Here is a 14,980-nt window from a genome sequence, read left to right as displayed (position 1 = left end):
CTGCCTGGAAGTATTAACTCTCAGACTTCTCAGAAGGCTCCATGGCTTAGAGCTAATACTTCATTTTCTCAAATTGCATTTTCCTGTCTCATTTCAGAAGTGAAAATTGTAGCTTGTTTTATTTTCATTTTGTTACTGTAATTAGGAGTGAAGTTGAGCATCTTAACATCTTTCTTCAGTTTCAATATTTGTGTTTTCTTATTGTCTGTAAGTCAGTACTTTAAAAAAAACACCAAATGATTCAGTCCTTTGTCGTGTGTAATAGAAAATCCCTTTGCCTGAAAGCATTTTTTGGGCATGGTCTGTGTGTGGTTTTGTTTTGCTTTTGAATAGCATGATTTTTTTTTAATCAAATTGATCTTTTTTTCTTAATATCTTCAGGCTTTTTGTTGTTTTGTGTTAGGGTTTTTTTTTGTTGTTGTTGTAGTTGTTTTGGTTGAATTTGTTTGTTTGTTTGTTTGTTTGTTTTTTTGAGACAGAATTTCTCTGTATAGTCCTGCCATCCTGCCTGTCCTGGAGCAAGCTATGTAGACCAGGCTGGCCTTGAATTCAAATTCACAGAGACCTTTGGCTCCTGGGTGCTAAGATTAAAGGTGTGCCCTTTCTTTTCCCCTTCTTAACATCTTATAGCTGCTCTATCCTCCAAGGTTTACTTTGTAAGTCCATTTTTTTTCCCCCACACAGAAATGTTCGTAATTTTGAAATTAGTTTTAGATGTTTGTTCTGTTTTCTGTTAGGTGTTTGTTTACCTTCTGTGCTTGTTTCTTTTCTGTTGCTGTTGTAGAGCGCCGGGTGCCCTGGCAAAAAACAGTACAGGAAACAGTTTATATTGTTGTGTAGTTAGAGAGGGGAAGCAATCCATGATGGCCTGGAAGGTGTTGGCAGGAGTGCAGTCAGGTACCCAGGAAGCAAATGGATTACATTTCATATGCACACAGGGAACAGAGAGAGAACAGAAAGTGGGATCAGGCTGGTAATCCTCAAACTCTGCCTCTGGTGGTGTACCTACTCCAGGGCTCCACTTCCTAAAGGTTCCATAACTTTTTTAGCTGTGCTGCCAGCTGGGGACCAAGTGTTCAGACACACAAGCCTGTGGGGGACATTGTCATTCAAGCCACAGTACCTTCCTATTCCGTCTTCTCCCACAGCTCCTCAAGCAGAGATTTCCTACTAATCCTCAGCCTATTTTACTATTGCTACAAGAGTTTGTCCTTTGCTAGCCCTACACAGCCCTTCAGAGGAAGGACAACTGATTACAAGGTTTGTACACAAATTTTGAGAATGCAAGTTGGCTGTCTTATTATTACTAAACTCCCTGAATCACCACTTTGCTTCCATGACCATTTTAGAATGATAACTGTGTCTCTTTGAAGCTTCTGCCTCAAGCCATTTTATTTCCTTGGTCTTATGAGTCATGTGGACTGGGGGTAGAACTGCCATAAGACGGTTTTTTACAATGATAAGCTGGAGTCTCTCCCTGTCAGTGCTGCTACTGTTAGGTGGTATTAAACCATGCCATTTAAATGCCCGAGCTGTATAGCTTAAACCTGGCCTCTGTGGGGGACCAATTGAGCCTGTAGAGAAGTGCTCCGTAATTATACACTGTAGGTTTGGGCAGTTTCTCAGTAAGGTTCACTCTGTAGGAGAGGATGCTCTGGCACACGCAGAAGGAGCAAATCCCAAGGCAGATTTGGAGGCTCAGCAGCGGCTCTGAGGTTGGTTCTTATGCTGGTGAGCTGCTGCATTTAAGGCTGAGTTCTTTCTATGTGCATTTCTGTCATTAGCTTTAATTTACATCCTGTTTCAGAATTTTCTGGCAACTCACAAGAAATTGTTTTGAGACTACAGCAAATCAAGAGTTTTAGAATATTACAAATGCCAGATGTGGAGAATCCTGGAATTCTGTCTTTTTAAAATACTGTCATAAATACAAGTCTCCCAAATAATCTTTACAAGAACCTCAAAATAAAAAAACTAAAAAAACTACTTTGAGAACATGAAATATCACTGTTTCTTTCTCCATGTATTCTAGAGTTGAATCTCTCAGTTCAAGAGTTAGTGCCATGGTAATTAACTTTACAAAAACCCTTACTCAAGCTTCTGTTTCTTGTAGTATAATAAATTGGAGTATTGACTCTCCTAGTAGAGGTGATTTTATTTACCTCCCTGGATACATTCTGCTTTGTTAAACTGCACTGCCTAAAAGGATTTTTGTCAGTACTTGTAATGAGGCCTGAACTGTCCAGAGCAGCAGTTCTGCTAAGGCTCATGTGTTCCCTTAGGAATGATTCAGTGGTCCCCCTTGAGTTCTGGTAGTTACACCTGTCATCTACTTTCCAGATGACTGTCAACTTTGGTCTTGATTTTGTCTGATTGATCTTTGTATATTGATACTCTGAATTTTCATTATAAGGCTTTCTGCTTTGTTAAATTTCACAGTAAGAGTTCACTCAGTCTGGCCTATTAGTCCTGACAGTCCTTGCTCTTCCATTTAAGCCGTTGTTAGTGGTGTCAATTTTAGACAGCTGGTTAAAACGAGAGATTGCAGTCTGACTGTCAGACCTGTCTCCTGGTGCTTTTGTTTAGTACATTCTGTGAATTGTTTATGAATGTGTCTAGTTAAGTAGTATACTGTGATTTACCACCCACTACTCCTGTTTGTATTATAGAGTCTGGCAGTACCTTTGCATTTGTTACTTAACCGTTGTAGGCATTTATTTCTTCAAACCTCTAATAAGTGAAATCAGACACAGTGTCAGCCAGCTCCCAAAACACTGGTGTGACAAAAATATACAAGGAAAACAATTTAAATTATTTTAACTCACAATTTAAGCTGTTTTGGCAACGTCAGCTGCTGTTTTGAGGTTGTCAGTTGTGGCGAGGCCTTTAATAACCTGAAAATACCATCATGCAGACGTATGGTGGGAGGTGTGCAGACGAGCATCTAGGGCTGAGATTTAATCTCATCCTGGTTTGATCTTGGTTTTCTACTATTCTTCCCTTTGCAACAGGGATGCTTTGCCTGTCCACTGTTGTGTGTTAGAGTATGTAACTTACTTTTTACAGGCTCATAGCTAATAGTTAGGCTTGAGACTCAGGAGACTGGATTTGGACTGTTGAGCAGTGCTACAAGTGTTACTGTCATGGAGACCATTGGAGATGGGGGGAATGCACTGTGTTATGTGCACTGGTGTACCAGGAAGCAGGGACAAGGTACTATCCTTAAAGGCATGCCCCAGTGACCTGTTTCCTCCATCTTGATCCACTTCTTAAAGATTCCATCACCTCCCAGAACCATTAAGTGTATGAGTCACTGGGGGACATTTGAGATTTCAATAGTGAAATATAAAGTAAGCAGTTAAAACCCCTGATTCAAGTGATAACTTATGGACAGACCTGGATGGAGCCTTACGCCTGGAAGCCTCCTCTGGACATTCAACATCCATCCTTAATTTTTGCGTCCTCCTTTCCTGGTGTGATCCATTAGCAAATACTGTAACCATAATCTAACACTATCCACACTTCTGGGTTTCTCATAAGTCTGTTCATCATGATGACTCTGTCAGATACTTTTTAGAATCTGGAACCCCTGAATTTAGCAATCTTTAGATAAAGGTTTTGATGCTTATGTCAACTGGCCTTCTAACTCCTGAGGTCCACTGTGTTTGGGTCCTAGTAACACAAGTTGAATTTCTCTTATTTGAGCTTACAGGAGTGTTGGATTTTGGAAATCTTTAAGACTTTAGAATTTTACATAGTGAGATGTTTTGAGAATGGCCTCTGAATCTAAACATGAAATGAATACATTTATGTTTTACATGTACCAGGAAAATGGAGCCTGACATTAATTTTACACAAAATTTCGGCACACCTATGTTTCCTGTGCTTTTTTTTTTCTTTTTTTTTGGGGGGGGACTGTTGTTGTTTGCTGATATTGTTTGTTTTTAGCTTAGTTTTCTGTGCTTTTTAAATTTAAATTTTATTTTATGTATATGGGTGTCTTTTTCTACATGTGTGACTGGTGGTGGCAAATCCCAGAAGAGGGAATTGGATCTCCTTGGAGGCACTTGTGAGCTTCCATGTGGGTGCTGGGACTAAAACCAAGAGCAAATGCTCTTCCCCACTGAGTGCCCTGAAGCTGGAGAACACATCCATCCACCCCACTACCTGTCCTATGACCAGATGTCTAGAACTTATCCATTTGTTATGTCATGTGGATTCCCAGGGTGTTTCAGGCTTCAGAGCATTTTGAAGTTTTACGGTATTGTTTGACCTATGTTCTTGTTTGTATTTCACAGTATTGTAGAGCAGTGTTTCTCACCCTTCCTAACGCTGCAACTCTTTAATAACAGTTCCTCATGCTGTAGTGACCCCCCACACTATAAAATTATTTTTGTTGCTACTTCATAACTGTAATTGTGCTACTGTTATGAATCATGCAATTATTATGATTTTAGGATATAGTTTCATTGTTATAAATTGACCCAAAGAAGTCATGCCCAACAAGTTGAGAACTACTGGTCTAGAGTCTTGTTTCACCATTTTTTCTTAGAATTTTGTCCTAGCTTTTTAATATACAGATGCATTTGCCAGTAACAATACTAAACAAGGAGCACAATAGTTTTGCATTGCTGTGCCTTGCTTTGAGCACGGCCTGCCAACTTTCCCCTTTCTTACCAACACAAATTTTGTAAGAACAAACTTGGGAGCTATCTGGTCAAAATTAATCAACTAGTTTTTATTTCTTTCTTGCTTTTTACTCACTTTTGGACCTAGGGTTCCCTATCCCCCAATCCCTTTCTCTTCTTTTCCCTTTTTCGCCTTCCATGGCAGGGACTCACTGTTTATCTTTACTGGCTTTGCCTCACAGAGATCCCTCTGCTGGGATTAAAGGCATGTACCACCACCCACAGCCTGAACTCAAATTCCTCATTCATTCATTCATTCATTCATTCATTCATTCATTCAACGTGCATTGGTGTTTTGCCTGCATGCCCATGTGAGGGTGTCCAGATCCCTCTGGAACTGGAGTTACAGACAGCTATAAGCTGCCACGTTACCCGAGCACTGGGATTAAAGACATGGACCATCACTGCTCCAATCCAAAATTCTTAAGAGGGACTTTAGATATTTAAACCAAGACAGAATCTATCTCTCAGCTCCAGCTTAATTTATGTATGATGATTTAATATGAGACCAGTCAACACAATTGAGGTTTCTTTGTAGCCTGCTGCTTTGAGTTCAGGTTGTGCAGAAAGCTAAATATCACCAGAGTTATGAAAAACACACATACATTTTTTATTCTTTGATATTTTCAGTTTTGCAAACTATTTTGCAAGCTACCGAATCACTGCCACAACTACTTGATTCTTGTCATTTTAGCCCCCAAATAGCAATAGGCAATGTTTAATTGGTGGGGTATAGCTGTGTTTATAAAGATAATCAGCATTGTTGCTGTTGTCATGGTTTGCTTACCCCTGTGCCGATGAGAGCGACAGACCTTAGTGTTCCAATTGGCTATGGAAGAAGGAAGACCATCAAAAAAGATGTTTCTTGAGCTCTGTGGAATGCTCTGAATACATATCTTGAATGAGTTGAATACAGTGAATATATACTTGAATATAGTAAAAAAAAACACTTGAATATAGTGTTTTTTCTCTGTTTTTTAAATCTTCCTTTAAAAGATAAGATGCTTACACAAAGTGGGAGAGTGGAGCAAAGTCTACACGTGGGTAACCATACCTGCACCCACCTTCCCTCCTGTAGTAGATCCGACCTGTAGGAGATGCACCCAAACACTGACTCAGACTCGAGTCTGAGAGATGGAACCTGCAGTTCACCACTCAGTAACTAGTAGTAACCCTTGAAAACCCTTTTCTATTTTCAGCCTAGAAAATAATAAACATTATGATAAATTATGAGCTATCATAACATATGTATAAGCAATATGATGGGATTCTTAACTATACTGGGATTATAAGGTATGGTAGATGTATTTGTACAGGTCTGCTCGTGCTCAAAAGTAATTTGTGTAATTAAAATTAACCATATGAAGCTTTTCTTTAAACATCTGAATAAGAGGTGTATAGAGAATTTGCTCTAACTTGAATACTTAAGATCAGTCTCTAATCTGTTTTTGTTCTTTTGTTCTTAAAAACCTTACAGAAAGATGAGGTCTACCTTAACCTGGTGCTGGACTATGTTCCGGAGACAGTGTACAGAGTCGCCAGACACTATAGTCGAGCCAAGCAGACACTCCCTGTGATCTATGTCAAGGTATGTGACAGTTTACAGAACACTTAAATTGAACCATGGGTAGGATAGGGATATGTTAACCCCATTGACACTGGTCACTCCTTGTACAACTCTAGATTGTGTTAAATTCTTACACAGTTTTGAATTGTGGAGTCCCTTTTAAAGCTTTTATTCCTCTGCAGTGGATAGAGGTGCTTGCTGTGCAAGGCTGATAACTGGCATTCTAAACCTGGGACCTACATAAGGGAGAAGAGAACCAACTCCATGAAGTTGTCCTCTAGTCCTCCACGTGCTGTCTCATGTGTGTACACACTCGTGCCTATGAGATAAACACATTGAGATAACTATTCTGATAAAATAGAGTAACGCTTTCACAGTTGAGGATTTTAATTGGGATAGCCATACACCTTTGTGTGTGGTATGGGGAGGTGGAGCACAGGTGAAGGCCAGAGGCAGACGCTGTGCTTGTCACCTTCACCTTGAGCTGGTTTCTTCTTTTAGCTGGGGCTTGTCTCCGTGTCTGGGCTGGCAGCCAAGTGCACCTAGTCTCAACTTTGTCCATGGCTGCTGGAGTTTCGGGGGAGGCTGCATGTTTGAACAGCCAATACTCTTACCAGTGAGCCGTCTCCCAACCCCGTGGCTTCGTTTCAGTTTTCAATGTCTTCATTGTGCTTTGTACCAAACAGAAACCATTAAGTAAAGTTACAGTTATCAGTACATTCATTTTTAGTGTTTTATTACCACTTGTAGACATCTATTGCATTCATTGTAGAGATTTAGTCAATTTTTAAAAAAACAGATAATAGTATTTAGTTTTTATTATCTAATATTAATTCCCTCTTTTCATGTGACTATGGTAATGTAGGTAGGAATTTATATAGTATAATCCTAATGAATTACAGTTGTGGTAGGTGATTGGAAGCACATATTTTTCTTTTTAGGTGTGAGATAGGGGACGGATGGATAGAGTCTTACCCTGTAGTTCAGACCACCCTGGAACTTTTGATTCTTGTAGTAATCTTCCTGCTTCAGCTTCCTGAGTATTGAGATTATAAGTGTGAGTTAACCAGATCTAGTTAGAAACGTATTTTTCATATCTGTGCCGTCAAGTAGGAGTTGAATTTATGTTTTTCTGCTTCTCAGTGGCAGCAGCATAACTACGTATTTACCCCACAGCTGACTTGGAGCTGACATGGAGAGCAGCCACAGTGCTGCCACTTTCAATTGAAAGTCTTTCACAGCAGGGGTTGGGAGGGCGCATAGCTGACAGGAACACGCCTTCTGAACTCCACTGGGGATCCAAGTAGATCATTCTGTGGCCAGACTTTAATGGAGTGGGCTGCACTTCCTAAATGGGTCCATATTTTCCCCAGAACAGGATTTAGTCCCTCTTTTTGTCCTTTATGGGTTTTCTAGCAGGTTCTAGCATCAGGTGGTAGAGCAGGCAGCTGTGGAAGCTAACGATATGGAGATGCTGTTCTTAAAAGTTTTTTTTTAATTGAAAAAAATTATTAAAGGACAAGGTAAAAGTGAACAGAGAGTTTAATTCCAAAATGCTGACATTGAAGGTTTTATGTATACATTTTTGTCATGGTTCATTTTGAAGAAGGCTTTAACTTGAGTAACATGACTTAAATGATCATTAAACCTGTTTAGCCATAGCAGTTTTCTCACACCTCTGAAGGTAAGTAGCTTTCATGTTAACTTTAGTAATGCCAGTCCTTAGCAATACAGTCTGAGAAGATGGTGTCTTTGTCAGTACTTCTTCTGTTTTTTAATAAGACAATAGTATTTCTGATTTCCATGGTATTAACTAGGGAATAGAGCTCAGAGAGTGAGCACATAGAACAAATTGTAGGTGAATCAGTTGGAGGAGGTGGCACTTGTCTATAATCTCAGCACTTTAGACTAGAGGATGACAGGATCAGGACCAGGCTGTATTCAATAGGAGGCTGTCCTGGGAGAGAGTAAAAATAAATAAGGAAATAAGAAAGGAAGGAAGGAAAGAAGGAACCACAGTGTTGGCCTCGGAATAAGTAGAAGATTGAAGGCATTATATTGGTGCATGTTTCAAAGCTTTAAACCAATCTCTTAAGGTATTATTCCTCTGCTTGCTCTGATGAAATTCCAGACAAAGGCAACTCAAGGATGGAGAGGTTTACTGGCTTCATAGTTCTAGAGGATACTGTGCATCATGGTAGAGAAGGCATGGCGGGGGAGCATGGGCCAGCTGGCCACGCTCAGAGAGGATGCATGGTGCATGAGCTCCTTTTCTTCCCTTACTCAGTTCAGGTAGCTAGCCCATCGAATAATGCAGATGTCATTACAGACATGTCCAGAATTTGTTTTCATGGTTATTCTAAGTACTGTCAAGTTGGCAGTTAAGATTTACCATTACAGTAGTGTTAAGTTACCTAGACATCTGTTTGTTTGTGTTTTTTGAGACTGTTTTTTCTGTGTAACCCTGGCTCTCCTGGAACACACTTTGTAGACTAAGTGGACCTTAAACTCAGAGATCCATCTAGGCATCTGTTTTTAAATTACATTGGAAGTCTACATTATTCTAAGGATGTTAAAGGCTGGTTAATACTATTTACCATCAGAGTTACTGGTGTCTCAATAGGAACTGATTAGATTTCTTACTCGTGAGCTTTCCTAGGTCTCTATTAATGATTTGAGGCTAACATTTCAGAAAAACAAATGGTTCTAAAAGATGACACTGACTACGTTTTTAACAGCCTGAGCTCCTAGAAAGTATGACAGACCTGACCTCTGCTCTAAAGGCTGCTGCTGTCTACCACCCACATGGGTTATGATCTCTCTGAGCTCTTATCCATGTTAAGTTCAAAACAAAACAATGCATCCAGCTGGCCTGAGTAACATGGGTGAACAGGATTGAGCCCAGGACTGTACCTGCTAGGCAAGTGCCTTACATCCCCAGCCTCTTTGAATTTTAGTATGAGTCACGGTCTCACTAAGTTGCCCAGATAGGCCTTAAACTTAGACTTCCCTGCCTTGGGTGTGTGCCACCACACCTGGATGCTTTTCTAAATTACTGAAGGACAGCATAAGTATATATTTAATGCTACTTTAATTTCCTAATTTATGTAGAAATACCATGAAACTTGTTTAGGGAAAACTGTATTAATGATCAGCATTTTACACGTTCTGCTGAGAATGTTGTTTACTGCATAGTGATGCAGATATGTTTGAAATCAGAGATGTTGAATTAATGTCTTATTATTTATTCCAGTTGTATATGTATCAGCTGTTCAGAAGTCTAGCCTATATCCATTCCTTTGGAATCTGCCATCGAGATATTAAACCACAGAACCTCTTGTTGGATCCTGATACAGCTGTATTAAAACTCTGTGACTTTGGAAGGTGAGCTAGCTTTCTTACTCACTTCCCTTCCTTCATCCCAACACCCCCAATACTCTCTTAAATGGGTTCATTTAACAGTGCTAGTCTAAGCCTCATAGTCCTTACTCGGGGAACATAAGCTAATGTAGTTCCGTGTGAGAATGGTTTTGATAATTTTTATGGGAACAATAAATGTGTGTACCTTTTTTCCTACAGTTAACTTCTGAAGATTATTTCTTTATACATGTTTAGAGACTATATTTAGAGATTTTTAATACAGTGTTGTTTATAAATATCTAGTAGCAAGAAGATGTCCAAATAAATTGATATATACAAATACAGTGTTATATATGCTGTTGAGGGAAAAATGAGGGAGCCGTCAGAACTGGAAGGGAATGATCTCTAGGAAGTACCAAGTGAGAAAAGTCAGCTGGCCAGGGCACTTGCTATCAAGGCTGACAACTTGAGTTTGATCCCAGGGACTTTACTTGGTCCTGTAAGTTGTCCAGGAGCGCCGGAGTGCTAACATTCAAGCTCAAAGGCTGTGGCACTTGCTGTTAATCCCAATCACTCAGGGGATGAAAGTGTGGGAGGTCATTAGTTTGAGGATAGCCTAAGCCATGTAGTGAGACCCTGTCAAGTCAGTACTGTATGCATGGTAGCTTTTGTTTTAAAAACACTTGTGACTAGTGTACAAACATGCATAATAAATGTGGTTTATTTCTGAGTTGATATATGATATTCCACGCATGATTATCTGGGATGGTATATTATTGTTCTTTAGTATTCCTTCAGTTTATGTAATACATATATCTGCTCTATCTTCATTACAAATAAATTTTTTAAGTTATTATACATTTATATATATTTCTTTAACTTCACACTTAACCTCAATATATGAGTGAAGTAAAATACCGAGAAGCAGTATTTTTCTCTATTACTTAATATTTAATATTAATATTTTGTCTATTATTTCCCCATTTTTGCAGATTCTAACAAGTTTGATTTTTTTTTAAACCACTGATTTCTTGGTCATATATTGTACTAAGTAGTAAAAGCCTCAGGCTTTGTCTTGTGTAGTGAGTAGCTATAAGCCTCCCAGCATGCAGTCAAGCCTATATTATATTCCCATAGGACAGGCCATTGTATCCCTTCTTCCAGTCTTCTGTAGCCACCAGTGGTAACCTCTATCTTTCTTCTGAGACATCTGTCCTTATAACTTGGGTGCTTTTTCATCCTTGTTAGAAGTTCTTCTTTTTCAGTTTAGCACCACATATTTTGTATTGACTCGTACCTGCTGGTATCTGTATTCCTTCCTCTATATAGGCTTCTATACTAAACCACAGATTAGACTGTGGGTTTAACATCAGATACATTTTCCACAGGTGTAGGGAGGTATTTGGAAAAACCAAGCCAGACTGTTAGTAAGTTCAAGCTTAGTCTCATTCTGCAGTTTCTTTCAAATCATTCCTACTTAACAAACCCTATCCTAGGATCTGCACCACTTTGCAGGCTGTGGCTCAGATAAAAATACACACTAAAGCTTTTTTTTAATTTGATGGCTGAATCGTAGGCTACAGCTTATTTTATGTGTGAAAAGGTGCCAGAATCACATGGGGTTTGTTACTCTGGAGAGTAACTGCCAAGTCCTGCAAGAGCCACCAAGTACAAGTTCCACTTGTCACACCATGTCAGAGCACTGTTAGCACTGGGGCTCTCCTGGGATGTAAAGTAGCTGTGCTCTGATACATTTGAAAGGGGGCTTTCACAGGTGTGAAACAGCTCATTCTTTAAAGACTGGAGGTAGGACTTTGGAGACACTTAAGGTAGAAACTTAACAAAACAGCCTTATTCTCTTCTCAATAATTTTTAACTAGGTGTAACAGGTCTGACAGCAGCCCAAATGGGGTGTGAAAAACCCCATTTTATAGAGGCTAAATGAGGTGTCTAAGGACCAACCTTAGGTAAGACCACAGGCAGAGTCAACCTCTCACCTGCAAAGGAAAAGTTAACTTCCTCCGCAATGAGGGAAAAGAATAGATGGCTGTCAAAGCTTTCAGTTAGATAATTTTAGTTACTGTGAAGTTTCTATTTTAAGAATCTGCTTTGTCCACTAAAATTGTACCTTGTTTGTTTGGTTTTTGAGACAGGGTCTCTCTGCAGCCCTGGCTGTGGTAGCAGCTTGCTGCCTCTGCCTCAGTGTAGAGTGCTGAGACTCAAGGTGTAGGCCACCATGTCCTGCTGTTCATTTGTTTGAGAGCTGGAGTTTAAACTCCAGACAGCATCCTAGACAGCTGCTTTTTCAAGGAGCTACCCCAAGCCCCCAGAATGCACTTCTGAAAATAGAAAAGTCCATTATCTAGTACACTAAATCTAAGTATCTTGATTTTGACAGTCTGAAAACCTTACTGTTGTTAATATAGTAAATGCTGTTTTATCTGGGTCTAAGAAGAAAGTTAAAATTTGAAATGGATAGTGAAAGGAAAATAAATCAAGATTAGAGTCTTTCATCATTGACTAAAAGTAAATTGAAGGGAAGGACCCCCTACCCCCCAAGACTGAACAGCCATTTTCACCTGTCTGTGTCTCCTTCTGCACTGTTACCTCATATTTTCTACCTTTTTGGCATTTATTTTTTTCCCCTCTCTTTGTTCGTTTGATTTTGTTGCATATATTTTTTCTCTGTATCCGGTGCTACTGTCAGAATAGCTCCTACGGGCTGCCTATTTGAGATGGGGTTTACCTAGAGAGACATTTCAAGAGTTACTGTGACTCACTTTAATGTTTAAAATATACACTGTAAACTGCTTTAGTAGGAAGGTCGTAATAATATGTAAACTTAGCACTGCAGAGATGGAGGTGATAGGGTCTGAGTCACTTTCCATAAAGTTGAATGCCTTTTTGCAGTTTGGTTAGCAGTAGGTGTTTAAACAGTAAATCGACTAGAATGTGGAAGCATACATGAATTTTCTCTGTAAGGCTGAGCTGGTCATCCTGAGTCAGAAATCTGAGTTTAACAGAGTGGCCAGGTCAACCCCCCCCCCCTTTTAAAAAGCATGTAGGTAAGGAATATTGATATATTCACCTATTCTGATCTGCTAACATTCTTTTCTTGGAGAAGGCTACTCTTTAATTTCCTGCCCTCCATCTTTATATTTTACTTAATTATTATTTTTGAGACAGGGTCTCACTGTTTATCCCAGGCTGACCTAGAACTGTCACTGCAAAGTGGCCTCCATCTCATAGAGACTCCCCTGTCTCTCCCTGCCTCCAGAGTGCTGAGATTAAAGGTGCACATCACCATGCCTGTCAGCCATTTTCTATTTCAGAAGTAGAATTTAGGAAATGGGGAACCAGAAGAAATTGAACATGTGTATCCTTTTGTAATTTTTTTAATCTCTTTGTTCCTTAGCTAACACATGACAAATGTTCACTTTAAAAATCACTTTTTAAAGTATCAGTTTGATGAAAATGTATATTTATTTTATTGGCAACAGTTTCAAGTGTGTTACATTGTTGCAGTCTTAGGAGATCTGGATGAACGTGTGGTATGTGAAAGTAAGAGTATTCATTTCTTTAACACACAGATTTAAAGATTGTTTTTTATTTTTTCATCAGTGCAAAGCAGCTGGTCCGAGGAGAGCCCAATGTTTCATATATCTGTTCTCGGTACTACAGGGCACCAGAGTTGATCTTTGGAGCCACCGATTACACATCCAGTATAGGTAAGTGCTGGGTCTGGGTACAGTGGGGGTGACTGTTAACTGCCTTGTTTCTTACCAGTTCTCCGACACGGAAAGGGCAGGGCTGCACTAGTGTACTATTGTAGAAATGAATAGAATTAATTTTCTTTTCTATATTTTAGAATTCATGCTTTTCTGTTTTTATGCTTTTTTTTTTAGTATTCTATTAGAATCATAGAAGTATTATTTTGTATTGTGGTTGCTTAATGCATCTGTTTGATCCTAAAGTTTCAAATAACTTTTGGTAAGCTGTAGAAACGTTCCTGAGGCAGGGATGGATGGCAAAAAGACGTGTGTGATGGCATGTGTGTGGAGCCCAGCCACGGCTGCACCGAAGGGACTTGATCTGAAATGTTTACTTCTGAGCCTAAACTACTTAGAAATTTTGTTAATTAATAATGTTATTTTTAAAATGTTAGTGTTGTAATTAATAGGGCAGCAATATTTCTGAATTCCTACAATGATGCTTCGCTTAAATTGTGAGCAACATAATTTATTAGCTTTTCAACTAAACCCAATGGTTGTTTAAAAGTTTCACTGGAGATGTCTGACTGTAGAAGGATTAGAGGTAGTTGAAATCTTCATTGATCTTACCTTCTTAACCTCTTCTAGTGCAATTGCTGTGTTAGCAGACAAAAGCCCACTTTCCTTAAGAGAGAAAACTAGTTTGTTTCATATATTTATCGTGGGGCGGCGGTTGAGCTGAAGGTGATATCAGTTGTCTTCCTCCATCGTTCTGCACTATATTTTTGAAGCAGATGTCTCTCTCTCAACCTGGACTTGACTGAAGTGGCTGGGCTAGCTGACCCATGAGTCTGAGAGTCCATCCTGTCTTCCCCTCCCTTTACTGTAAGCCAGCTCCACAGCCCCTTATACTTTGTTTCTGATGGGAACTCCTTAGTCCTAAATAAAAACTAAAGCATACATATTACACTCCTCCCTCAGGAAAAACCCAATAGTCATGGAGGTGGGGAAAAAAACAAAATCAAAAAACAAAATGTAGTACAGTTTTTTCTCTTTCTGATATGCACAGCGCAGCGGCACAGTTTTCTTTTTATTTTCAGAAAGGGCAATATGCCAAAGCAGTTTTTCAGTGATGCCAAGAAGCTGGTGCTTTTTTCACACTAGGTCATTTTATTGTTTGTGCTGCTGGTGTAAAGTTGTATGGAAATAGCTTTACACTCTAGGACCTGAAAACGTCCAGAACACTTAGGGTTCCATAGCCCATACCTGATGAAATCTGCCACAGGAGAGGAGGGAAGGAGTGTGCGCTGTGCCATGTGCTCTGTGGCTGGAGGAATGTGGCATGTGTGACTGGCTAAGTGAGAAGTCAGCTTTTCGTCTCATGACTGAGTATCTGAGCTGCCCAGTGGTGAGCCTGACTCTACCTACTCTTTAGCGTTGCCGTGAGGAGTCAAATAAAATGTTGCCCAGGTATTGTAGGTGACATTCTTTACTGTTTATTAAATCAGCTGTCTCCAAGAGCAAATCTTAGTCCTTTGTCCTTGGTAATGCCGTTGGATACAGCAATTGATTAGTGTTCCAGTCAAATGTTTGATACTACTTATCTATTATATATATATATATATATATATATATATATATATATATATATATAT

General features: G+C 39.4%; 1 protein-coding gene across 1 annotated transcript in view; it reads left to right on the top strand.

Annotated features, from left to right (window-relative positions):
* The window catches only part of Gsk3b (glycogen synthase kinase 3 beta), a 136,355-nt gene that overhangs the window by 79,348 nt on the left and 42,027 nt on the right, over positions 1-14,980 (top strand). The window contains exons 4-6 of the mRNA XM_028788194.1: positions 6,166-6,276; positions 9,509-9,639; positions 13,237-13,343. Of these exons, the coding sequence (XP_028644027.1) occupies positions 6,166-6,276; positions 9,509-9,639; positions 13,237-13,343 (349 nt within the window). The remainder of the gene's footprint in view (positions 1-6,165; positions 6,277-9,508; positions 9,640-13,236; positions 13,344-14,980) is intronic.

Source organism: Grammomys surdaster, unplaced genomic scaffold, assembly GCF_004785775.1.
Source record: "Grammomys surdaster isolate TR1022 unplaced genomic scaffold, NIH_TR_1.0 125704, whole genome shotgun sequence".
Taxonomy (NCBI): Eukaryota; Metazoa; Chordata; class Mammalia; order Rodentia; family Muridae; genus Grammomys; species Grammomys surdaster.
This window is presented reverse-complemented; position numbering and strand designations above follow the sequence as displayed.